This window comes from Nilaparvata lugens, chromosome 8 (genome assembly GCF_014356525.2).
Source record: "Nilaparvata lugens isolate BPH chromosome 8, ASM1435652v1, whole genome shotgun sequence".
Taxonomy (NCBI): domain Eukaryota; kingdom Metazoa; phylum Arthropoda; class Insecta; order Hemiptera; family Delphacidae; genus Nilaparvata; species Nilaparvata lugens.
This window is the reverse complement of record NC_052511.1, coordinates 21,984,261-22,011,870: the sequence shown is the minus strand read 5'-3', so window position 1 is coordinate 22,011,870 and position 27,610 is coordinate 21,984,261. Positions and strand designations below refer to the sequence as shown.

The 27,610-nt window shown below is 33.6% G+C and overlaps 2 protein-coding genes and 1 long non-coding RNA gene across 6 annotated transcripts in view; 1 reads left to right on the top strand and 2 right to left on the bottom strand.

Annotated features, from left to right (window-relative positions):
- Window positions 1-20,005, top strand: part of LOC111058708 (V-type proton ATPase 116 kDa subunit a1) — a 75,732-nt gene extending 55,727 nt beyond the window's left edge. For all 4 annotated transcript variants that reach the window (XM_022346283.2, XM_022346276.2, XM_039434260.1 and 1 more), the window contains exons 7-17: window positions 778-954; window positions 2,671-2,883; window positions 4,202-4,352; window positions 4,687-4,826; window positions 6,906-7,145; window positions 8,918-9,030; window positions 9,520-9,644; window positions 11,518-11,750; window positions 14,329-14,572; window positions 17,251-17,422; window positions 18,602-20,005. In XM_022346283.2, the coding sequence (XP_022201975.1) occupies window positions 778-954; window positions 2,671-2,883; window positions 4,202-4,352; window positions 4,687-4,826; window positions 6,906-7,145; window positions 8,918-9,030; window positions 9,520-9,644; window positions 11,518-11,750; window positions 14,329-14,572; window positions 17,251-17,422; window positions 18,602-18,701 (1,908 nt within the window). In that variant the 3' untranslated portion in view covers window positions 18,702-20,005. The remainder of the gene's footprint in view (window positions 1-777; window positions 955-2,670; window positions 2,884-4,201; window positions 4,353-4,686; window positions 4,827-6,905; window positions 7,146-8,917; window positions 9,031-9,519; window positions 9,645-11,517; window positions 11,751-14,328; window positions 14,573-17,250; window positions 17,423-18,601) is intronic.
- A 596-nt stretch (window positions 20,006-20,601) lies between these two features.
- LOC111058897 lies at window positions 20,602-24,056 on the bottom strand. Its single transcript, XR_005572004.1, has 2 exons — window positions 23,613-24,056; window positions 20,602-21,469 (listed from the first exon to the last, which is right to left on the bottom strand). It is a non-coding gene; the product is annotated as an uncharacterized LOC111058897 (long non-coding RNA).
- A 1,375-nt stretch (window positions 24,057-25,431) lies between these two features.
- LOC111058739 lies at window positions 25,432-27,329 on the bottom strand. The gene is made up of 2 exons (XM_022346305.2): window positions 27,150-27,329; window positions 25,432-26,070 (listed from the first exon to the last, which is right to left on the bottom strand). Exons 1-2 carry the CDS (start codon window positions 27,204-27,206, stop codon window positions 25,474-25,476), a joined length of 654 nt encoding a protein of 217 aa, XP_022201997.1. The 5' UTR covers window positions 27,207-27,329; the 3' UTR covers window positions 25,432-25,473.
- Window positions 27,330-27,610: the final 281 nt, after the last annotated feature.

The following is a 27,610-nucleotide window of genomic DNA, read 5'->3' as shown; positions in this document are numbered from 1 at the left end:
TTCTCAAAAATTAATAAATAATTTATCAATTTTAAATGTCTAGAAAAAATCCCGAATAAGCATAGAGCTTTCTGTCCTACCGTACCGTGACGTGTCGTTCCGGAATGTGAGTGTGAGCGCTGTTTTCAAGTCTGAATTGGTCGATACGCCAATCCAATCAACCCATCAGAGAACATTCTGTGTTGTCGTGTTGGCGAAAAATCGGTGTGTTGAAATTAACAAAATAAACTACCATAATGCTGATTTCCTACAAACTTCATTTCTCACTTTTCATAATTTTAGAAATCAATTTCTTTTCAATAATATTTGTTGCAATTTTGATCATCAGATTAAAAAAGAAAAATGTAAAAAAAAATTTTCTATTAATAACTCCAAACTCTATCAATAATTCTATAGTCTGATTTTTACGGTGATATTGGTGTATGAAGGAGGCTTCTTTTTCCTTTTATATTACCTTGAAATTTAAAATTCCCAAAAACTTTGTACATACGTCGACGCGCAATTTAAAAAGGAACATACCTGTCAAATTTCATGAAAATCTATTACCACGTTTCGCCGAAAATGCGCAACATATAAACATTCAAACATTAAGAGAAGAAATGCCAAACCTTCGACTTGAATCTTAGACCTCACTTCGCTCGGTCAATAACGATCTACCTCAGCAGAGTTTCAACTTTATTTTGTCAGATTTAATTTGACTCCAACTATGGAAAATTAAGTCAATGTATCATTGTGTCAATTTTCATGGGAATAACAATTGAATATATTTGTTTTTAGGGCAACGAAATCTTTAAGACGGTGTTTGTGGCGTTCTTCCAAGGCGAGCAGCTGAAGAGTCGCGTGAAGAAGGTGTGCTCTGGCTTCCACGCCTCATTCTACCCCTGTCCCAGCTCCCACGAGGAACGCCTTGAAACTGTCAAAGGCGTCAAGACCCGGCTCGAGGACTTGAATTTGGTGAGCACAACTTTTGACTTGATAAAAGTCATTTCAAGCTTTAGGCTACCGGTAGCTCTTTTTCCAATATTGTTACCGTTAGCTCCTTTTCCAATATTGTGATGTATCCCTTTGACATGGAACGATGTTTTGATTATTATCAGTATGTTACTATGTAGGACAGTGCACAAACTTGGGTTTGCTAGCCTTATCAGATTAAAAACATTCAACTATTTCTAAAAGAGAAGCTTTTCGCGTGTAAATTTATAAAAAAAGAGACGCTTCATTTTACACCAGTCCATTTTAGTGTTAATACAAGCAACAAAAATAATAATAATAATACTATCGTGTGATCTGGCTGGCTCAGGTCTGGTGTCAGAGTTTTCAGGTCGCAACTGATCAATTTCAGGGCCTCTGACATGACCTAACGACAGCTTTTTAGGCAGCCGGGACCGATTAACGTGTCCATCCGAAACACGGGAGTGGCCCGAGATAAATATCTTGCCCGGGCCGGGATTTGAACCCGGGCCTCTGAATCATAAAGCCAGCATTTGATCCACTCGACTACGGCCACTCCATAATGTACAATGAAATGTACATTGAATACTTTCCTCATCAGTGACTTCAAACACATTCTTATCCGCAGGTGCACTATTGATATAAACAATCACATTCAAGTGCACATAGATAATTCTCTTAAATTCATTCATCTTCCCAGGTTTGATAATTCATCTACTTTTGATAATGTATGCGGCAGTAAATGAATACATACCAATCAGTCAAATTCTTTATTTACACATTTTTGTACAAGTTGTAAATAGAAAATAATTCAAAAAAGGTGATCTATTAATTGAAAATATACCAAATGAAACTTACACAATCATAATTATTTGAAAATAACGTTTTGAAGATGCCTTTTATTTTGCTCGACACATTCTAGCAATCTTGGGTGAAGTTAATTTGTAAGTTTGGCTGCATCGCGAACCATTTCTTTAAGTTTCCAGAGAATTTGAGATTGCGGTGATTGACGAACACGGGATTTCAAGTATTTCCAGAGAAAGTAATCACATTCAGAGAGATCTGGAGATCACATAGGCCACGAAATTTCTTCGTTCTTAGAAATTAAATGGTTGAGAAATAACGGTCAAAAATAATAATAGAATCTGAAGTGGGACCTTCTCGTGATGCGGTAGGATTACTTTTACTGCTCTTGTAAACTCATAAATTGCTCTCCCTGTTTGTTATAGTGAAGTCCACATTATAATGGCATTATTTGATTGACATTGGTGTTGCTATTCCTGTCTTTAATTTGTTAAAGCTGATGGAGCTATCCTTTTCTAACTCCGCGAAGTTACCATACAGTTATCAGATAGACTAATATCAGCTATCATTTATAGAGGGTAGTGGCAAGGCAGTGAATCGGCAATGTTATCCTATCTTTCTTCACTGCTATTATAACGTGGGCCTCACTATAGGTGCTGAACCAGGTGTGTGGTATGTTGATGATTTACTTGCTATTTTCCTCCAACCGGACATATTTTGGTCTCCCTGTTAGGTGTTGAACGGCCGGGTGTACAGAAGGTCGTGGCATGTTGAAGATTCACTTTCTATCTTTCTGCAACCGCACATAACTTGGTCTCCCTGTCCCTGGTAGGTGCTGAACCAGGTGTGTTGATGATTTATTTGCCATCTCTGTCTTGGTCATCTCATAACTTGGTCTCCCTGTCCGTTTGTTAGGTGCTGAACCAGACCCAGGAGCACCGGAAGCGGGTGCTGACAGCCGTGGCCAAAGAGCTGCACAACTGGACTGTGATGGTGCGCAAGATGAAGGCCATCTACCACACCATGAACCTGTTCAACATGGACGTCACCAAGAAGTGCCTCATCGCCGAGTGCTGGGTCCCCGTCAAGGACCTCAACTTCATTCGCAAAGTGCTCGCTGATGGCGCCGTAAGCATACACCAGTCATATATTGTTTAGTCACGAGAAAAAGCTCAGTTTCCTCTCTTCGCTACGATTAATTAGTTCACGATTAGATTAGATTTTCTTGGTTCACGATTGTGAGCGGGACTGTTTCGTAGCTTGGATGTAACATTGGGAGATAAGACTTATTTCAGCGTAGCTTAGCGTAGCGTAGCAAAGTGTAAAGAGACCCTTAGGCCGCTGCAATCTGAAGCTTTCCCTCAACATTGAGCCATGTACTGTATATACAATTTAACTACATTAAATTATATGAAACTTTGGCAAGTCGTTAGCTATAGTGTCTGTCATCTTAAATTTATATTAGTGTATTCGCTACTTATCAGTATGTTTTACTTCCTATTTATGAGAGTTTTCATAATCTTTTACTTGACCTGCTAAGTCGAGCTATTTGTCAAGTCATGTTATTCGATAATTCACTGTTGATTCAACTTAATAGTTATACATCGAGCATTCATTTAGCAGGCGATGTAGCAGACAAAGAAGGCTCTAAGTTTGGTAATTTTTCATGCTACATCTCTACTTTTTTATGACAAATTTACATTACAATAAATAACAAAAATAATGGTATTTTACTATTAAAATAAATTATAGCTACTAGTATTCAGTTTGATTATTTTACTCGATTGTGTTGAATGAAATAGGTTTCATAAGTCGTAGCAATGCAATTTGTAAGTACCGTATCAGTAAAGAATCCACTTTTTGAGCAAGGTGCTGCCTTTTAGCTTTATCTATTTGTTAAAGAATTCACTTTATCAACAAAGTGCGCTGACTTTTAGTTATATGTACCTACTTACTCAATTCCTTCTATTGATCCTATTCAAACAATTAATTTAATTGACAATAAATGTTTTTGAAAACCTCAGAAACCTGAGAACTTCAAGTTTAAAACTTGTAGATATGTCAGTTGGCCTAAATACTTTGACAATTGTGAATTATGCTACTTATCAAGGGAATCTTCTGTTAGACTGTTATTGGCTGTTTTGGGTGCTTTACCACAATATGCTTCATTGATAATATTATTGTAAAAAATAGGTCTCGTTCACCATTGTTCCAATAATTCTGTCAGTGTGAAAACTTTAAAGCCTATTATTATCATGTATAGAAATACTATAGTATACATTTTGCTACTGCAAAACTCGAGAAGCTGCTTGTTCTATTTCAATAATAGGTACGTAATTAAACATTAATATTTTTCAAGTTTTTATCCAAAGTTGAGTTCTCAGAGAGGTTTTCTCACATTTTTCTATCCAGATTTTGACTGTATTTAATGGGGTCTCCCTTTCAGAAAGAGATGGGCAGCTCGATTCCGTCGTTTCTGAACGTGATAGAGACGCCGGAGCTGCCTCCCACGTTCAACCGCACCAACAAGTTCACAGCCGGATTCCAGCATCTCATCGACGCCTATGGGGTGGCCACCTATCGCGAGGTCAATCCTGGTAAGCTTCACCAATCGTCCATCTACTCACATAGATTCTACAATTATTCAGTTTTTGTCTGATATCATATTCAGGTAAATTAAATCCACTCCAAATCAATAGTAATAATCATCACTTTCGAATTTGGGATGTTTAATGTTGGTGTTCAAAATCATTCTCAGGTGAATGAATACGACTCCAAAGAAGGCAATTCAATAGTAATTATCTCTTTTGAAATTAAGAAGGTTGAAGTTGATGTACAAAATAATTTCCAGATGAATGATTTTCACTCCTAAGAAGTGAATTATAGTATAATTTTAAAGTTTGTTAATTTACATTTTTGATTTGTTTTCAGCTCTATATACAATCATCACTTTCCCGTTTCTGTTCGGTATTATGTTTGGGGATGCCGGCCACGGACTCATTCTGTTTATTTTCGGTGCTTACATGGTGCTCTATGAAAAGAGTTTGATGCGCAAAAAATCTAACAATGAGGTTTGTGAATGTTTCCTTCTACAGACAAAACTAACATTCATCTGTATGAAATAGTATATTTTTAACAGAAGAGTAATTTTAATAATATATTTTATGAACATGGTGAATATTGGCGGGTTGTAGAGTCAGTAACCGGTACAGTAACTGTAGAAATATAATTCCCCATGGGAATTAATGGGACTATTCCTACTCAACCATTCATACTCAAGTTGAGTATGAATACTCGCTTGGCTGGGTTCAGTGGGAATAAACACATTCGAATTATTGGAATGATATTCTTAGTGCCGGTTGCCCAAAAGCCGGTTAAATTTTAATCGTGATTAATTCCACGAGAACCAATCAGAGAAGCCGTCTTTTCAAAAACGCCTTCTCTGATTGGTTCTCGTGAAATTAATCACGATTAAAATTCAACCGGCTTTTGTGTAACTGGGCCTTACTGTACCGTACACATTCACCTAAACTAACATTTGGGAATCCTCCTTGATATCTAATAAAGTTAATATACCATAAAAATAATATTTTATCATAATTTTTAGTTCGAATAATTTCAAAATAATTATGTGGTGGGTCAAAGGTCATCACTATCATCATAATCATTATAACAAAAATGCATTAAATTCTTCAATTTCCAAGAATAATAGAAATAATTAGGAATGGGAAGGGTTTGGGTTGTGTCAGTTCATTTCTATTATTAGTATATTATTAAATGAATGAAACATCTTTATATTATTAACATATGCACTATTTAATGATAATAATATACACACCAATACTATAATAACATTCAGACAAGTTTCCAATTTTTAACTGATCTTAGAAATGATTGAGAATGAACCGGTGCTGCAGTGTGACTTGTTAGTTTTGCAATAATCTCTTCAATTGAGAAATCTCATCTGTGAGAGTCGATTTTCGGCTTGTAAATTTTCTCTTTTTTTGAGGAGGTTTTTGGAGATTTTAGAGCGGTCCATGAGCTGTGTATTATTTAGTGTATTATTCACACAATGTTTGTAATGAAATTCATACATTACAATTTTCCAGTTTTCGCTGTATAACAGATTTTATTACCGGTTTCTAAAATTTCGATCTTTATTGATTTTTTTAAGTTCTGAAAGCTTTCCATAATTTGTGTATTGTTTAATGAACTACACACTTTGTTGTAACAATACTAAACACAATAATATTATAATAACATACAAGAAAATTGAAAGGTCATCATTATTATCACCATTATATTAATCAACTACACACTATGTGATTACAATATTATTTATATCTTATAATATAAATTAAAACAGGAAACACACGACATAGATAGAGTAAAAACACTTAGGGCCGGTTTCCGAGCTCGGGATTTGGCTAAGTTCTAGACTTTAAACAGCTGGAGTAAGAAAATTGGCTTTCCGATACGGGGCGTAGTCGTAGTCATTGTTAAAGTCACGTTTAAATTATTTCTGAAAACTAGAAAATTAAACACAAAATAAAATAAGGAGAAAATAGTTTAAAGTTTCAGCTATTTTGAATTATTTAGAAATGTTTAATTTCGTCAAGGAAAAACGTATCCACTTATAGAAATGAGAAAATAAAAACTGCGACTACGCCCCGTCATAGAAAGCTAATTTTCTGACTCCAGTTATTTAAAGTCTAGATCTTAGCTAAATACCGAGCTCGGAAACCGGCCCTTGGAAACTTACATTATTGTTTGGAAATTTTCGAGGAGCTGTGCTCGCTTCTTCAACCAAATAGGGAGTGGTCCCTATATTTATATCTATAATATAATAAAGGAAAGAACTGCCTTATACACGTGTGGGATAAGAAATTCAGGAATGACGCATCTCATCACGTTTGAACTACTGGACTCATTAACTTGAAATTTTGCTTATAGATTCTTAGTTTTCCGAGGATGCTTATAGGCCTATTTTAAATTCTTCAAGATTCCAGTTTATCAATTTCTCAATTTGATCCTTGTGGAGCACGCACCTGCTATTACACAATAATTATAATAAAATACAAGCAAATTTAAAGGTCATCATTATAATGAGTTAATGAGAATTTGTATTTAATTTTCAATTTTGGTGACAGATCTGGAACATCTTTTTCGGCGGCCGCTACATAATTCTGCTGATGGGTGTGTTCTCGTTCTATACGGGCATCATCTACAACGACGTGTTCTCGAAATCGCTGAACGTGTTCAAATCGCAGTGGTCGGTGACGGGCTACAACCATTCCACGGTCATGACCAACCACTATCTCCAGCTCAACCCCTCCACCGAGCAGTACAGTGGCCTGCCCTACACCATCGGGCTCGATCCTGTCTGGCAAGTTAGTGTCAACACCTATTATTAAACTCATTTCTAACTATAAGTATCCAAAGTATTACATTACATTAGCACTCTCTGAAGAGTACTAAAGAATACTGAAGCACTACGTATTTACCCTAGGGAGTAAAGTGGTCATTTAACGCCCTAGCGACTAAAAATAACTCCATTTAAATAACATGGGAAGCAACTTCTAGGATCACTAGGAGCTGATGAGGAAAATCCCTTCAGCAAATGAAGAGAATGGCAGAAGATTAGATTAGATTTCTTTATTTATGTATGTTACAATATTTACTGGCTTATACACTAATTTACATTAAATGACGATAATGCTAGTTATTCAACGAATTTCACAAAGTATAAATAATTACTCAATGAGAATAAATATAGAAATGCAATTAGAATAACGATAATATAATAATGTGTAATGTGATGTAACTTCATAAATCGGCGGTGTTTCAACAAATAATTGATGGTTCTTTCAGAAGGATATAAAATATCCTTCCCATTAACACACGACCGGGTGTCCCCCGCTATCCCCCAAAGGGGATAGAGGCGAGTGAAGGCGCTGGGCCGAGGAAACCTCAAACTACCCTTTGCTGTGAGGTAGAGAGGTATCTGAGAAAGAAGAAGAAGAAGGGAAGGAACTTCATTGGTCTATGACTCTTTAGAGAGTTTATATTAGTCAAGTTCCTTGAAGTCGAAGAAGAATAAGAAAAAAAGGAAGAAGAAGAAGAAGAAGAAGAAGGGAAGCAACTCCATTGGTCTATGTCTCTTAAGTAGAGTCAAGTTTTTCTCAAGTTTACTTGAAGATACAAGATTACATTCAAGTTTTAATAATCACAAAAGTATATACAAAGTGAAAAGTGGTTATCTTAAAATGGAAATATTTTGAAAGTTTTTGTAAGTTGTTTTTATAAATTATTGTAGATTGGCTGATAACTTTGTGCATCTCATTCTCCGATTTGTAGGTTAGATTGTACCTTCAAGTTGAATGCAGGAGTCAAACACGTTCAACATCTACTTGAGTCAAGAAAACTTGAAGGTTCAAGCAACAACAAAACTTGAAGGGTATAGTGGATTCAAGTTTTTGTTTTTGTAGTTTCAAGTTTTCTCGAATTCAAAGAAACATGACTAGTGTGAAACCTATTCTAACGCTTGTGTTAAAGATAGGAATTTAGTAGCTCAAAATAGTATACTATCTACAATCATTGTTCATCGAAAACATTCTATTAAGTATGGTTTTAGGTTGTGTTTGAAGTTTGAACAAACTTTTTACCAAAGATGCAGGGAGGTTGAATAAAATATTTTTATAAATTAATGTTGGAGAAGAACAAAAGTGTTTTTCCTCCCTCGGTGAAATTGTCGCCCTTGGCTTCGCTGCCAGATTCAAACGTTTCCTCTCAGGGATGAAAAATTCACCTCGATACCTAGAAGTTCAAATAAATATTTTACTCGTTAATATAACTCATTGTAGAAGTTGGTTGAAATCATTCTGTCTACATTGGTTTTGATCTAATTTCAAATTAATTCAATCTATTTATAATTGTCAAAGTGGAATGATTCATAAAATAAAGTGAAACTTGTAACTTGTATTTGGACCGAAATATAGTGTAGAGAAGGTAGCTGATGGTGTTTGAATAATGCATGTATCCAAATGTCCCCGCTTCCTCCTACCTTCGAATTCAATAATGATATTGGCAATTATTTTTCAATTGTTCCTATTTCACTTCAAAGTGGAAGAAACCCTGATTTGTATATTCTAATTTTTTTCAGCTTGCTGAGGCCAACAAGATCATATTCATGAACTCGTTCAAGATGAAGCTGTCAATCATTTTTGGAGTAGTGCACATGATTTTTGGTGTCAGCTTGAGTGTTGTCAATCACTTGTGAGTTTTTCATCGCCATATATTAATGAATACGTAATTATTTTCAAATGAATCAATTCCAGTGTCTTAATCTTGTACTTGTTTAGTATTCACTTGTAGCTTTAATAGGCTATACAGTTTATATTTAGTTTGAATATAAATACCATAGGCTATACAGTTTATATTTTAGTTTGAACTTGGAGTAGCCATTAACTGATTATTTAGTCCTACATTCCTACCAAATGAAGATATTTGAAATAGGGCATTTCCATTTATGGTTTGATAGATATTATTGTTATTTTCCTCTACCGCAGCTGGAAGAGACTATTTGGCTATAATTCCTTTTTTCAATTTTAGAGAGTTTTATTCAGTTTTTCATCCTTGGGGATTGATGAATTTTTGTTGCTTCTATGTCTAGACGATTATTACTATTAAAATAAATACAAAAATTTGAAGAAATAAATTATTGTTACATTTCTTATTAATAAATTACATTTGTTTGTGTTTTAGGCACTTCAAACAGCCAATGAACATTATCCTAGAATTCATCCCGCAAATGATATTCCTGGTTCTTCTTTTCCTCTACATGGTAGCTCTGATGTTCACAAAATGGATCATGTATGGACCAACAAATGGTAATAATTTTCCTCCTCCAATCATCCTAAAAAAATATCTATTTATTTATTTGTCATTCTATCTTTTTGTTTGCTCTACATTCAGTAATTAATATAGTACATCTCTTGTGAGATCCACGGTATAAAGTCGGCTTCTGATTAACATGGGTTTGCTATCTTTGCCTGGCATTTTTGGACAATGCAGACAGCACTCTATCCCTTTTCAACTCCGCAAAGTTACCAAATCGATTTTAGGTTATGAATAAATATGAAGAACTACCAGAATATTTGATCTTAATTATGAAAATGTATTATTAAACCATGAAAAAAATATATTTTCTTGATTAATATAATATATTTATCCTTATCAACATGCATCAATTAATATCACATCAGATTCCAGGCCGGGAAAGATATTTATCTCGGGCCACTCCCGTGTTTCGGATGGACACGTTAAATCGTCGGTCCCGGCTGCCTAAAAAGTAGTCGTTAGGTCATGTCAGAGGCCCTGAAATTGATCAGTTGCGACCTGAAAACTCTTGACACCAGACCTTTGCCAGCCAGGTCACTCGATACTATTATTATATAGTCTGGTAGGTTATATAATTTTTCCTACAGTTACCTTGGAAAGTGACCATTTCTGCACTGATTACAGAACGCAAAGAATCACTTTTCCGCTCTAGTGCGCAAAGTATTACTTTGCGTATAATCTTGCAGCCATCCCAATCAGCTGTTGACATTGGCGTGTATTTTGAATGCGAATTTGTTTTATCTATATTTTTTCTGATTTTCAAATAAATAAAAATAAGAACTCATTAAATTATACATTTTGAATATTATTAATTATTCATTATTTCAAAAACTATTTTTTTCATTCATAAATTGACTGGTTGAAAAATTATTTAGAAATTGAGATTTACTCAAAATTATTCAAATATTCAAATTAATTGGATTAATTTAATTTTTAATTTTAATAGATTATTGATTATTAATTTTCAATTGGATTATCAAATTTAAAATAAATTAAAGTTGTTATTAATAACAAAATTATACAGACAAACATTTGATGGATTTCAGCCATCACTTTATCCATAATCAACCACTTTTCATATTCAATGATAACTGTAGAAAAAATTTAATGTGAAATTCGTGCGCAAAGTTCCTCTGCTGCACTCAAGAAACCATTCCGCCCTCGCCTACGGCTCGTGCGTAAACGTTTCTTTTGGTGTAGCAAACTGTCACTTTGCGCACTAGTTGCACAAATAACTATTTTTGATTTTTTCCACTGAAAAGGAAATTGCTTTGTTTATTATTCTTCATTTTTTGTTTGTAAGATTTCTTTTTATAAGTGTATTTTTCATTTTTGTATTTTCTGTAATAAACTCCCTTCTTCTGGGGGTACCTGGACGAAGAAAAAAGGAAAAAAATATTATTATTATTATTATACCTCAGATTTACCGGGTTAACTTGAATCACAACTATCTACTAAAGAAGGTGGTGGAAATGGAAAAGTGGCATCACTGTTTTCCTACCATTTCCACTGACTATAATGTGAATCTCGCTATATTGTATTAATGTAGTCTTGTGTTCCACATTTTACCACATTGAAATAATATTTATTCTTTATTGTAGACGAGAGGTTCTTTTTAGAAGTTGTGTACATGATCTATAGTATAATGTCATTGATATCTAACATGTCAATCCTTTTTTATTTTAACCTGCTGGCTCTTATTGCAGGAAATTAGATTGCTCTGGTTCTTCTCAACCATCAGTTCAATTTTTTCTCGGTTCTATATTTTTATTGTCTCCAGTGTATAGTCCTATATGATTTTCCTATTACTGCAGGTAATTTCTTGATAATTCACTTTTCGATTAACCTCTCTTCTTTTTCCAGCTTTTATAAAAGGACCTGGCTGCGCCCCCTCTGTTCTGATTACATTCATCAACATGATGCTGTTCAAGGAAAATACTAAAGTGGAACATTGTGGTGACGGATACATGTTCGAAAATCAGAAATACCTTCAGCTATCCTTCATGATAATCTCGCTGATTTGTATTCCGGTCCTGCTTCTCGGCAAACCAGTCTATCTCATTTTCTTCCATAAGAAGAGTCCGCCCAAGAGTCATGTAAGTATTTTTTGTGTAATTATCATTCACTGTATTCTCTAGTTGTTTATTCATTTTACATTCCCTGTTTACTATAATCATTATTTATTCATTTTCATCTCTAGGTTCAAAACGTAATGGAGCGGCGAAGGTAGAGGGTAGTGGAGAGGTAGCTCTGAATGTCTCCCCTTCTACATACACTGGATTATAGTGAAAACATTACAAACTTATGTCTTACATTTATCAGACACCTAGACTGGACTGAACAAGTGACAAAGACTTGAAAAGGGTCTTTGCAGGCATTCACTCACAGAAGAGAATTGGAGCTGTTATCCCCTTACGGGAGAGAATAATGCTTGTGAAGACCTTGTTATTTTCACATTTCCATCATGGAGATGTGGTCATACAGGACATGACTGTGACTCTCTGAAAGACTGCAAAATAGACTCACCGCGTCTTTGACGAGTGTGGAGAGGCGGACATTGTTCGGCGTGGAGGTCTTGGCGTGGCTGAGAGAGGGTGATCGGGGCATAGGAAGAGGAGGTGTGTGTGCGTGGTGTTTGCGTGAAATTTTATTGTTTCTTGCTTGAAAACTTTTTTTCTAAAACTCTATTTTTCATTTTTTTCAGTCTAAAATATATTCCACGAAATTTAATTAAATTGTTTTTTTTCAATTATTGATTTATACTTTTTTTATATTACCTATTATTTTATTTAAGAGGTTATCTCCTTATGTTGTGTGTAGATGCATTGGAATTGTATAGGAGGGTTAAGTAGGAGAGAGGGCCGGCTGCGCCCTAACTTCGCCCTCCAGGTTAAAATAGAGGCAGGCTATCTATCTATCTTCTTTCTACCTTCTAACATCCGACACCGGTACGGTAAATTTAGAATGATATGTACATTACTCTCAGCTACCCACCCACTACCTCAGTTGCGCCACTCTATTTTGATACTGAGGATATGCTTCTTCTATATTTTCCTTCTTGATCCCTTCCCTCTCCATCTTCTCCCTTTCCTCTCCATCTTCTCCCTTTCCTCTCCATCTTCTCCCTCTCCTCTCCATCTTCTGCCGTCTTCTCCATCTTTTCCCGGTCGTCTGTTAATGGGAAGGATATTATTATTGATATCGTTTTCAGAGAGTCGACAATTATTTATTGTAACACCGCTGATTTATGTAGTTACATCACAATATTATATTATTGTTATTCATATCGCATTCAATCTTCATTCTGATTAATAATTTTTCATACTTTATAAAATTTGTTGAATAATTAGAAATGGGTACTGTCATTTAAAATGCAAATTTGTGTATAAGCCAGTATATATTGTAACATACATGAATAAAGAACTCAAATCTTCCGGTCTAGTGTGAATGGGACGTATATTATTGAATATCATTTTCCAAGAATTTACATTGACATACTCAAACTCGATCAATCAAGTTTTATTGAACAAAATACATACATTGGAGGTCCCACTAAACCCGAAGGTTTTCTTCTCTGATTTATGTGGATACCAACCAAACAATATTATAGTATAGTCAAATCGCATTTTATTCTCATATCATTGAATATTCTCTAATAAAGTATTCTAATAGGGCAAATTGAATTGTTTAATTAATATAGAAATACATAGTACCCTTTTTTAAACTTTTCTTATATTAACACTACTAGTTTCAGCTTTGAATCCATTTTCAAGTTGAATATTCATTCAGTTTATATATTATGTGAATTTCATTGAATAGTTTGTTATGTTGTCAATTTGATTGTAAATAGAAGTGGAGACTGGTTCGGTAGTAATGCCTGTAGTCTTCCTTGTCCTTGAAATAATAATATCTATGGATACTTGTCGTGAGTAATTGAATGAGTAAGTTAAAAGTAGTCTTCTTTGCTCTTGCATTATATATCTTTTCAAGATTTTACTCGCCATTAAGTACAGTATAATTTTTTCTTGTACTAGCCTACAATAGGACATTGTCACTAATCTATTAAGACATTTTACAGTCGAGTCGAAGTACATAAATTAGAATAAGCATTATGCAATTGCTAGTTTAGACATTTTTCATGTAAGAAATAAAAACATACAGTGCCGAATACAGTTATTGCTGACTTATCAGCCATTTGTTGAACTTCTTATATCATGTTCGAGGAATTCTTCAATTGAATAAATTGCTTGCTTTCTCATCCAGTATGATACAGTAAGCCTGAATTTATTTATATGGCAAATTTCTGATTGATTGAGGTAACCTGTTGAACAGAATGTTCTGCTTATACTTATGTCTTGTGTAGCCTGATACTTGGAGTTACTAGGGTTTCTCTTTTTCTGGTCAGATATTCATGTCGATAGTAGTTTGTGAAAAAGGTTTAAGTATTTTTAGGTAATTTTTGTATGTCTTGTGTAGCCTGATACTTGGAGTTACTAGGTTTTCTCTTTTTCTGGTCAGATATTCATGTTGATAGTAGTTTGTGAAAAAGGTTTAAGTATTTTTAGGTAATTGAATGAGTAAGTTATGTTAGTTGATAGTAATTTATTGTTAATTAATTCGCTTGTATGTGTTTGTAAATTGAAAAATGAAGAGAGAAATCTGATTGAATTTCAGTCAGCCAGCAACGGCGACCTGAACCAAGGCATCGAGCTGCAACCGGACACGCAGCTGAACGGCGCCAGCAACGGTGACGGAGTAATAGTGACGTCAGAGGGTGCTGAGGGGGGTGAGGAGGAGGAGGAGCCGGCAGTGGAGCTGTTCATTCACCAGGCCATCCACACCATAGAGTATGTGCTCAGCACTATCTCGCACACTGCCAGCTACCTCCGCTTGTGGGCGCTTTCGTTGGCGCATGCGCGTGAGTACATTGTGCCATACCATAGATGAGAATATATATAGCTTAGAAGATAATAGATAATAGAAGAAAAAATATATTTACCATGCTATAATGTAAACATTACAACATGTCAACATCACAATCAATGCCATAACAGGGGTCTTTTCGCAATGCTTTTTCAAAACTATACTACAGAGATTGGTATATTAATCTTAACGGTTTTGTAATAATCGTTATATTGACACCACTGTCATTGGAAAGGCGGGAATGTTGTACATGGGCAGGTCTATTGATGCCATTTCAGTAGCCATGTCGTGGTCAAGTGAACATTGAGCGTTTGTGATTGAAGCTTATTTTAAAAATAGTGACTCGGTTATTTTAGCACAGCGTTTATTTCGCAGACATGTCAATATTATTCAATGATTTCAATGCTTTTGATTCAAGCCAAAGTACACCATTACATAAGCCATAATGATCAGTTATAATGATAATGATAATAATTTAGATCGACACGCGCCTGTTCCCAGTAGGAATACGATCTTGTTGTGTGTAAAGAATTTTAGATCTGCTTTAAAAAAGAAACAAACAGGACGAAAACGGACTGTGAGGATGCAAACATTAACGCGGTAAGAGTAGCTGTTACACGTTCTCCACGACGTTCAGCAGCGAAACATGCTGTTTTGCTAGCCATTTCTGATCGAAGTGTACGAATAATTCTTCATTCCGACATTCCAAAATTCCATCCGTATAACGTATAATATAATGTTAGTGCAACAACTCAGTGCAAATGATTGTGTACATCGCAAAGCCGCTTGCGAAATCATTCTCGAAAATGTCCACCTCGATGCTGTTATTCTTTCGAGTGACTTGGCACATTTTGATTTGTCAGGATTTGTGAATAAACAAAATTAACCGTTATTGAGCAGCCAATAATTCACAGAACTAAAGGAAGTCATTCAACGACAAATTGAAGCAATCCCACAAGTGATGATTGAGGAAGCAATGGCAAATTTTAGAATTTGATTAAGTAAGTGCGTGAAAAGTAACGGAAATCATTTGGATGACATAATCTTCAAATAAAAAACTTTGTGAGTAATCTATGTAATTCACTGTAAATTGCAAAATTTGATCTGTAATTTGATATATTATATGTTTTATTTGTACGAAACACACTGTAGTTATTATCCCTCAAAAATCGTCAGGTTTTCATGCCGGACCCTGTATAATGAGGACTTTATGCAACGACTTGAACATTATAACACGGTTTTCGACGCTGGTGGCATCAACATTAAAACATGGTTTCTGATGCTGGCAACAGTTTTCTGTCTATCAAGTTTTCACTAAATCAAGTATTCAATTTTACAGGTTTAAAATTTGTCAAGATTTCAGTTCATCAAGTTTTCAGTAAGTTATGTTTTTAGTTTGTCAAGTTTTCAGTATTTCAAATTTATCTCTCTCTGGTTAGCTTTTTACCTATATTGTTATTTCAATCTTTTCACCATATATAGGCTAGTTGGTTGATTTTCAACCTTTTACAAGTCAGCAATGTGATACTCTGCTTGAGTGGTAGTAAATAAAATAGTGTATACAACAGTTTTATATGGTCTTTAAAGCACTCGTGAGATGTTAACAAATCTTTTAACTCTACATGTAACTCGTGCTTTAAAGTCCCTCATTATAAAACTGTTGTATAAACTACTATTTTGCTGAGGATGGTGTCATAGAGAAAAGATAACATAAGAAGATATCTCATGGTATAGTGCTTTTATGTTCCAAATTTCAAGCCGATTACTGTCGACTGATGTCTATTGCTACTATTTGGCCAGGTGAGATTATAAGATCGGGGCAACATTAAAGACTTCCAGCGTCACATAGCTTCACGAGAAACAACTACTAGGATTATCGGCTTGAGTTAACATTGGCCAAGGACTATTAGATTAAAGTGGCTACTAGGTCAAGTGACTATTAGGTTAAAGACATAGTGGAGCGGTGAAAGTAGAGTGTACCAGAGAAGGTCAAATGCGTCAGAAAACTGACAGTGCTTGAATAATGCATCTTAATGTCTCAGCTTCCCTATTGAGTGAGGTGATTCAGATTATTGAAAGGTTAAAGACATAGTGGAGAGGTGAAAGTAGAGTGTACCAGAGAAGGTTAAATGCATCAGAAAACTGACAGTGCTTGAATAATAGTTTGAATAATAGTTTGAGTAATAGTTTTGAATAATGCATCTTAATGTCTTATCTTCCCTATTGAGTGAGGTGATTCAGTTTATTGAAAGGTTAAATACATAGTGGAGAGGTGAAATGAATGCATGCATTACTTTTTAACACTATCTTTTACATCAGATAAACTATAGATTTAATATTTCCAGTTTATGTTTTGAACTGCAAACTGATCTTAAATTGATAAGGCTTGTTACTGGAACATCTTATTCATACTAATTAGGAAAAAAAATAGTTTTGGCTTGTCCAATAATATAATAATAAAGTACCCAATCAATCAATCATTGTGTATGATTTGTGCCAGTGATAATGAATAAATAAATATATTACTCGACTTTTTTATCTTATAGTATTTGTTGAAAAAGTGTGACTATTTTAATCAAATTTTGTGTCGTGACTTAGCCGTATGTATGCTTGTAGCTTCTGGTTATATGAATTGATTTCATCAATCTAATTAGTGTTGTTTATTGTTGTTAGAACTGTCAGAGGTGCTGTGGAATATGGTGCTCCGTAAAGGACTGAAGTTTCACAGCAATTGGGGCGCCATCGCACTGACGGCCACTTTCTGTGCCTGGGCCATTTTCACTCTGGCTATCCTCGTCATGATGGAGGGCCTATCTGCCTTCCTACACACCCTGCGTCTGCACTGGTAACACAATTCATTCATCTACTTCATTTTTGATTCGTTCATTAGTTTCAACGGATGAAACATTAGCCTCATTAGTTTTAATGAATGAAAAATTGATTCAGTTTCATCAGTTAATTCATGTATCCTTTCATCAATTTATGCATCCATCATTCATCAGTTTATTTTTGCATTAATTCAATAGTTTAGGCTATATAATAGTAATGAGTTTCCGTATTGATTCACCCATTGTTTTATCCGTGACTTGACCACGCGTTCGTTTTGTTCAACAGTTTAGCCAAGATAGCTAATAGGAAACTATATTTTAATTATTAGAATTCATGTGATAGGCTTCTTGTGAGAAAGGAAATAATTCTGTTTCCTTGTTTGAAGCCATTAAGAATGAATTATACCTCTCATTGAATGACCCATATATTTGAGAATAATAATAATAATAATAATTAATAATTCAATAATAAAATTTAATAATAATTATTAATTCATTTAATGACCCATATATTTGAGAATTCCAACAGATAGATATACATTATATACAGATATAATTAAGATAGTCAGTCCAACAGATATTGGGTTTGTTAGAATAGCAAGTTATTCGGTTTGCTTTGATTACTAGTGTTACTCATCTAAGCTGTCAAAAATTATGCCTGATAAAGGTGGAAAACGCGAAAATCTTGAAGGAAGGTTCAAAATCACGCTGCACACTGGGACAATAGTGGCGTCAGCTAGACCTGGATTTAGTGGCGGCTGATGAAATTCCGTGTTTATTATCCTTGTCGGACGCTGCTACTTTGTCACCGTGTGATGGCGTTTTGCCACTAATAGCGGCTATTATAAAAGTAGAGTATTATTGAAGCTACTATTGTCCCTATGTGCAGCGTGCTTAATGTTAATTCATTGGATTCATCTTGTTTTATGTTGAGATGCTTCTGTTATATTTGTCCATTTCATTCCCTTATTATTAAATTATCATATATACATTTTATTTATTGCTTATTTTTATTGGTCTTCCCTCTTTTCAACAATGTTTATCTCTATTCATTGTCTGTTCTCTATCATCCATTCATTCATTTATCAATAATCCCAAACACTCATTCAATTCATCATTCCTCAATTCCTGCCATTCCTCTTTTTCCCAAATGCAGTATTTTCATCTAAAATCAACTTTTTTGTGGTCGATTTCAGGGTGGAGTTCATGAGCAAATTCTACACGGGCACGGGTTACGCCTTCGCGCCTTTCTCTTTCAAGAGAATCCTTGAAACCGAGGAGGCTTCTGAAGAGTAAACAACTTGAAAGCAATTTAGTTTTGAAATGTATATTTTATTAGTTTCAACTAGATAATAATTCAACTTACGACTGGTCTGCTGTAGCAATATGTAGGGAATGTTCTTTTGATGAGCGAAAAGCTGAAACTCTAGACAGAAGAAATAATGAATTTTCATTTTCGAATTGTCAGAATATATCCCTTAGTGCCTTAAGCGTTGAAGCATTGCAGTCCAAAATCGTGAGCGTTTTTCAAAACAGGCCTATATTTCCCAGGAAAACCATAATCTCCACTATTTCAAGTAGGTTTCGTTCTAAAAGCACTATTATTTTACAAAATTCGACGTGTTTTCATCCATTATGACTCACAATGCATTCACCCACCAACAAGAGTTTTATTATTTTAAAAAGTTTATATCCAGTAAAATAATGTAATCAAACGTTAAGATATGTGGCTAGAGGTTTTCCACAGTTTGTATATCTATTGAAATAAGTCCAATTACTCATACATAAAGCTATGTGGCAATTCTTCAAAGTATTATCTGTGATAATAGTTGAATGATATACAGAATAAACAAATCTGATACCATTCCATTAAAATAGTTGTTTAAATTGGATTTTAATGTTGAAAATGTTCTAGATTCTATATTTATGGCTAAAATAAAGTAATGTGACTGTGTATTCTATTGAGCAATAAAATATTATTATAAAATAATCATTTAAAATAATTGTATACAATTTTAATGGTCAAGCTTTCTATCCATAATTGTAAATTATTCGCATTATTTTGTTTTGTTTTTCACCAATTTATTTAAAATATTGGGTTCCATTCGATTGAATACTATATCATATTCAATAATAAGCCTACGTCATAATTATAATAATTCAAACTATTATTTTAAACGCTATCACAATAAAGTAAATAATTTCATGAACCCATTCATTAAAACTATCACAACATCACTATAATCGTCAGTTATTGTTGAATCAATCGCTATAACCTTCCTAATCACACAAAATTACATCACATTCAAACATTTTCAAAGGAATAATTGGAATTTAAAAAATTATTATCTTTTATTATATTATTGTCATCGTCCATAATTATTTTGTTCATATCATTATTCTATCTCCATTAACTATGTGTAAGGCTTCAATGATGTATTTCTAAACTTTGAGTTCTAGATTTGTTAAGTATGCATTTGTTAGCAGTATTTTGATCCTGTATTCAATTAAGACCAACTGATTCTGGTTAATTGATTCATTTCATTGAAATATTAATTGTCTCATTAGGCTACTGGTGAATAAATTTTGAAGCAAGAGTAGCAATTTTTATTTCATTCTCATTTCTTGAACCCTTGATAATACAAACGCTATTATATTACGCTTGATAGCGTTTGTGATAATATTACTTGAAAATACACATTGAAAAGGTCTAGTAGTAATTTGATCTATCTGTAGTGAAATTCACTTTCAACTGACAGCATTCTTTAAAAATAACATCAATGAAACTCTCCTAACAGTAATTTAATCTCATTGTAGGCCTATATATTCAGATACAGTTTTCATAAACATCATACTATTTGAAACCAATGGTTAAAATCTCATCAAGAGCTCTGAAGGGTGTATAAAAGCCTTATTTACAACGTCAGGTATTGATTGTAAAAGATATGGTTGTTAATGGCTACAAAAATACCTTTTTGAAACTTCAAGTTTTTACAAAAATTTAGACTATTGGAGACGGCTGAGGCCTTATGACAGAGTTGGACTAATTGCGATCAACTCTCTTTAATCGGCGATCAAGCTTTGTGATCCTGGATCAAATTTAATCTTCCTTGGTTCAACCATAAGTACAATATCATAGACACTTGAGGCTTTATTCATATAGGGTGTTAGGGCAAGGACAGTTAACAAGAAAAAACTCGACTAACATAACATTTTATTCACAACTGTGCAACCTTGGAACCTATTAATCAAAATTACATTTTAGATAGGTTTGCGCAATCTCATTGACATTATCCAAATCTATAACCTATTCTATTAAGCAATAAATTGCTGTTTTGTAGGCATGTTTCTGTTTATATCTTACATATATTGGAAACTGCTCTAATGATTATTTTGATGAAATTTCAAGTATAGTAAGTATATATCCACGCGAGCTGCGAGAAGGCAAGAGAAACTTTATGCTTATTACCTATATTCTTATTTATTTTTAAATTTCGATCTCTGTGCCTTCTCACTCTTGAGCAAGGCTTGGTTCTTCAGGTATTAATTTTGAAACAAGCAGTAGAATGTTTCAAAACTAATCAGCTTCGGAAATTCATTCGACCAATCCGACAATTCACTAAAACTTCTCCAAATTTTATCCATATACGATTGTGTATGCTGGCTCAGTTCTACTATGCATGATAATGGGTCTGATGGTGGCATTGAATAATGCCAACAATAATCTCTCTAGAGAAGTATCCAATCTCTGAAATTTTTTCAAATGAATGAATCGTTGCGTTTTTTAGTTCTTCGGTCATTGCATTACAGAAATTGTCGTTCATTGTCACAGTAGACAACAGTTTGGAGATTCTAGATGAATGACTATCAATAGAGTGCTTGGTTGATTGCAACCCCAAGTAATGTTGGTGTTGTTGCAACTCTTTAATCTCCTTGTCTATGGTGGATAGATTATTTGACATGTTGCTAAGGATCTCATATATGCTGGGAATTTCCCTGTCTGCTGAATTGTGAGATGATGATACGCTGTGGTATTCTCTAGAAACATCTGGCATCGCCCAAGTCTGGAAAAAATCACATGGAATAAAGGTGAAATAGCAAACATACTGTACAGAATGTATTACTTTCCTTGCGAAAAAAATAAGGTACCCCATTTCTAAATTTCTATACGTTTCAAGGTTCCCTGAGTCCAAAAAAGTGGTTTTTGGGTATTGGTCTGTATGTGTGTGTGTGTGTGTGTGTGTATGTGCGTCTGTGTACACGATATCTCATCTCCCAATTAACGGAATGACTTGAAATTTGGAATTTAAGGTCCTTACACTATAAGGACCAATTTCGATCAAATGCAATTCAAGATGGTGGCTAAAATGGATAAAATGTTGTCAAAAACAGGGTTTTTCGCGATTTTCTCAAAAACGGCTCCAACGATTTTGATTAAATTCATACTTAAATAGTTATTGATAAGCTCTCTATCAACTGCCACAAGTCTCATATCTGTAAAAATTTCAGGAGCTCCGCCCCATCTATGCAAAGTTTGATTTTAGATTCCCAATTATCAGGCTTCAGATACAATTTGAACAAAAAATTCTGAGTGGAAAAGATTGAACATCTCTACAATCTATACAATTAATGTTCAGCAACATTTTCACCTAAAATTGAAAATAAGCTCGAAATTCGAGAAAATGTTCATATCCAATTACAAACTGATGGCAACTGTTGATTCTATTAAACACATTCACTATGGAGAGATAGCAGACCTCGTATGTCTACAGCGTTATTGTCCTGTCACCAGCTGGCTCAGATCTTTGTTTATAAGTAGACTTGTGATGCGCGAGAACACTAGCGCCATTTTTTATGTATTGGAATATGGGCTTTAGTACTGTACACTCAACAATAAATTTTTCACTTTTTGACCGAATTTGACTTATGATGCATGATTTTGGACCGCCTTGACGAGCCGAGAAGAATGAAGTGTAGTACGATGAAATCTGAGCATTGTTTCAGAAGTTATAAGTGTTTGAAATTTTGATCCTTAAGGTGTCCTTGAGCGCGCCTCTCCACTAGGAAATACTGAAATGAAGTGATTCTCATAGAACATAATCTTATGAACTTATGTCATTGTGCGAAATATCAATGTGAAGACTATGTAGTTGGTGATGATGGTTGAAGCTGAAAATTAGGTGTTTTTCACAATACAAGGAGCATTGTTGTCAGGTGTACCTGGAAATCTATATGAGATAGAGCGCTCTCCCTGATCTCAGATTGTAGAGCACAAAAATACGCCCAGAGGGATTTTGAATTATACATCTAAATGTTAACAATCGGAAGATATTGTTGATCAAAAACTAAAATTCATCAAAAATTGATTTTCTTTTCAAATTTCACTTATTTTTGAAAAATCATAACTCAGTATTCATTGGAGATAAAGAGCTCCGAATGATTCCATTCTATTCAGAATTTCATGATCTAAAAAAAAGGCAAGAGCAAATTTTTCTGTCCGATCACGAGATTTGGCAGAAATAGCTGAAAACTGGAAAATGAGCCGAAAATACGAGGTTTTTGGGCCACTGTGTATCTAGCACGAGGAAAATTTGCATGAAGAAATTAGTTCTGGACTTCTCTTATGTACCCAAATAATATATTAAAAAATCAGAACTACAATATAAATTACATGCACCAATGTATATAGTGATTGGACTATCATAAGTTCTATGGTTTTGGTTGAATGACTTTCTAATCACTATGTTCTATGTGTAAGAATTTTTTGGAAGACATGGGTAATTCCATTTTGGTTAGAATAAAATATTCTGTTTTCTTCAAATGCCTATAACTTTGTACATTTTTCTATATTGAAAATATTTTTTATAATTTATTTTTTCATGTATTATTTTGTATTGTCTCTAGAGGTATTAATATTTCAAACCGGTAATACCTGTATGTTTTCATGAAATTCATAGGATAATTAAAAAAAAGAATATCTTTTCAGGTTTCATGATGAATGACTATAGTGATAATAACTTCTTAGATCTACTCTGTTTTTTCTGCTGAATGTATAAATATGTACCAGTACTGGTCTGTTTGAGAACATTTACAATTTAAGCTCATTTCATAATAATTATAAAGCTTTTTTCTATTTTACCAAGTTGAAAAAACTATGAAATGTCTTATATTAATTTAAATAAGTACTCATTTCATTACTGAACTCACCTCCTCTTGAATTCCATAGAAAACCAATATTACAGATAAACCAGTAAACTACATCATTTTTACTCCCAGCTAAAAAGAAAAAAATCAACAAACCAGGTTAGTTTCGCTGCACTAATAGGCCTATATCACACAATAAAGTGTATTGAAACGCCGCTCATCTGAAAATTCACTGCATTTTCTATAACAAAAAGGAAAAATTTTCCTTTTCACTTGAAAATTTTCATTTTTATCAATATAAGCTATACACTTTAGTGTAATAAGGACTTTGAGAAGGAAATGCCTATCTATTGAAGTGGTTCTTGTAAATAACTGATACCGTATACATTAATAAACATATTGATAAACAAAGGTAAACACTGATTCATACTGATAGCTCTTGTAAATTGTGGGTTGATTGAGCTGAGAAAATATAATTGTATGTTTTCTTCAACCTTCTTGCCATAAATGGGAGCGAGTAGAAATTTTGATGTTCCAAGAATGGTAGGCCTAGCTTATAAGAGAGATTAGATGGCACTCCAATAATATTCAATGACATTTCAAATAAAATGTTAACATTCTATTTTCATGGATATTATAGAGAATTGCAAACTTGTAATCAAGTGAAACTAGTCAATAATTAACTTAATAGTTCAATTCCACTGTTGATTTATTCTTCAACACGCCATTGGTCTACGGGTAAGCACTGATATGCGCTCACCCTTTGGTACCTTCATTTTTCTATTTTATTCGATGATGCTCAGCACTAAATTTCTATGAAACTTCAGATATATAGCTGATAGTAAAGGGTTCTGTAGGAGTAGCTCAGATCCTAGGAAGTAGTTTCAGCAAGTATAATTTGCTCAAGTTTCATTTGATTACAAATTTGGAATTTTCTATAACATCCATGAAGAGAAGCACTCTGAGCTGTAGTTCACAACTATAGCAGTGTGGTGACTGATTGACAGTGTTTATTTTAGTTATTTTGCAAAATTCATTCCTGATATTGTGTTTTTTCTGGCTTACCAACTTGTTTCTAAAAATTTCCGGAGTGTTAATAACTCCATATCATGATTCCTTAATTTTTTTTAATTGATTAAATTATTAATTTTTGTTGTTGGTTATCCATCTTGTTTTCACTATTATTATTACTATTAAATTTTGTAAAACTTTAAAGTGAAAAAACACACTCACATTCTTTGATGTGGCGACGTTCGTTTCTGTTTGGCTTGAAAATGTGCAATACCAGCACGAACCGGACGTCGCCACATCAAAGAATGTGAGTGTGTTTTTACACTTTAAAGTTTCACAAAATTTAATAGTAATATTAATTATCAGTTTCAGTTTTACGTGTCGTCTGTCTCCTTTCATCAATTCGTATATTTAAAAAATATATAAACATTTTCTGAAAGTGAAATATCTTGAAATTGTAACAACATACTTACATTTGTTACTTTGAAATGATATTTGTAAAATAAAAGCATCTAAACATATGTTTTAAAAATTGAATATAACCTACAGTACGGTACCTGTAGTAGGTACCGTACCTAGTGAGCTGAATCTATCTGTATTGAGATTCACTTTAAACTGTTATTATAATAGCATCAATGCTTTCAATTCTCCAATTATGTCAGTTTAAAGTGATTCTCAATACGAAGATACGGTACTTATATCAATGCCTATTTTTTGTGGGCACATTCAAATTATATAAACTGGCTCCTCTTCTGATAAGCCTCTCTTTTTGTCTCCTGTGTATAATACTAGACTACTTACTGTATTATTCATTCAACTTGGCCCACATAGTAGGTTTTGGGGCAATAGGGTAGTGAGCAAAAAACTTAGAATATTACGAAACATTTTATTTACAACTGTACAACCTTAGAACCTATGAATCAATACTACATTTTAGGTAGGTTTGAGCTATCTCCTTTGCAGTATTTGTATCTATATGATGGTGAAACAAGCAGTAGAACGTTTCAAAATTGATCAGCCTGACAAAAACATGTGCGCTATTCATTAATTTGAAAATCTTGGGCGTTATTTCTTCGAAAAACAATCTGGAGTGCAAAAACAGTTCTATGAAGCAGCTAAGTTGGCTTGATGATGACTCATAAGTGAAGCATCGAATACCGCCACTAATAATCTCACTGGACGAGTATCCAATCTCTGAAATAATTTCTAAGGAATTAATTGTTGCGTTTTTCAGTTTTTTAAGTTTTTCGGTCAGATCGTTACAGAAATCGTAGCTCCTTTTCATTGACATTAGTTGAGAAGCTCTAGATGAATGGCAATCAATAGAGTGCTGCTCAGTAAATGTTGAGGTGTGTTGTTGCAACTCTTCAATCTCCTTCTCTATGATGGCGTACTTTTCGGACATGTTATCAAGGAACTCATCTATGCTAGGAATTTCCCTGTTTGCTAAAATCTGAGATGATGATACGCTGTGGTATTCTCCAAAATTGACATCTGGCATCGCCCATGTCTAGAAAAAATCACATTGAATGAAGGAAAAAAACAAACATACAGGTTAATAAATTACAAACATGCAGAACTCAGTTATAGAAGAATAGTGAATTCATCAGTATTGCGATACAAGAAGGAACGAATTACAGTTGATTTATTATTTATCAGCAGCACATTAGTTTGAAAAATAATAATTCCAAACGATATAAGAAACTGAACAATATGGTTTATATAATATTACATTCATAATAATATAGATTATAGAATGATCAAAATGTCACGCAGTTCAGAGCTTAAAAATTCTATTTTTTTTAAATAAAAAAAATTCTGGTAGCGTGATGTTTTGAACACTATATTCACTATAGGTATAGGTAGGCTTATAACGATTGCTGTTATGAAGATTCGTGAGTATTTTCATTTAAATGATTATCCATTGAATATGAATAATCAAATCAATTCAAATAAAATGAGATATCCTCAATTCCCTTGAGAAATTACTACGTATTAATGTTTTAGCATATAATTTTATATTGTATTTTTTTCTCAATTTTATATTGAGTATTTTGTTTTGCCTTGAAATATTACCTGTTTTTAGGCTCCATATTTTCATGAAATTCATTAAACTACTTGAATGGAATAATATTTCCTTTTTCTTGATAAATGACAAGTGCTGATTAATCGTCATTAATGTTTTATGAATTAATTTGATTTGAATATTCATTATTTTTACCATTGTTCAAGCTAAATTCGAGTTTATATGACATCAAGGAATATCGACTGATACTATTGGCTTTCTAGTTAAAAACTAGATTAATCTGATTTTTCAATTTCTTCAAAGGAGTTCACCTTTCTTTTTTTCAATTCTTGTTATTCCCTAAATTTTGCTACTTAATTTCTTCAAATATTCTACTTATTATGTTATGGAGACCACATTCAGCTGTCAATTTTTATATAGAAATTCTCCTTAGCCTTTCTTCTATAATCATCTAAAATATTAACATTCATTCCAAACAATAATTATGTTTGTAAATGACAATTACCAATTACCATGTTGAAATAATTCTGAAATTCTTAATTAGACATTAACACGGAACTTACCCCATCTTGAAATCCACAGCAAGTCAATACAACAACTAAACCAGTAAAACAAATCATTTTCAAAATATTTTCAAATAAAAATAGAACAGATGAAAAATTCAACTAATCAGTCTCCTGCTATGGTAGCTTGAATTTCACAACAAACTTTCTTGGGATGGAATGACGTTGATATGTACCTTCATCTGGTAATTCACAGCATTTTCTATGACAAAGGGTACTTGAAAATGTTCATTCTTATCTTAATAACTTTTACTTAGAGTACCTTTTGGAAAATGAATGACTGTTCGTGTGGGGGGAGTAAAAAAATTTTGAAGTGAATCTTGAAAAAAGATTGATAAACAAAGTTGAACACTGATTGATTGCTATTGTAGATGGATTGATTGAGCGGAAAAAATTGAACTTGATGTTGTGTTTAAGCTCATTGTCATAAATTTAGATCAAGGAAAAATGTTGTGTAGGCC

What these genes read in the sequence shown, in the direction of transcription:
- LOC111058739 (XM_022346305.2), bottom strand. Translation starts at nt 27,206, where the DNA reads ATGATTTGTTTTACTGGTTTAGTTGTTGTATTGACTTGCTGTGGATTT. An exon ending in GCTGTGGATTTCAAGATGGG is followed by an intron (nt 26,071 to 27,149) that starts GTAAGTTCCGTG and finishes GATTTTTTCTAG; the next exon opens with ACATGGGCGATGCCAGATGT.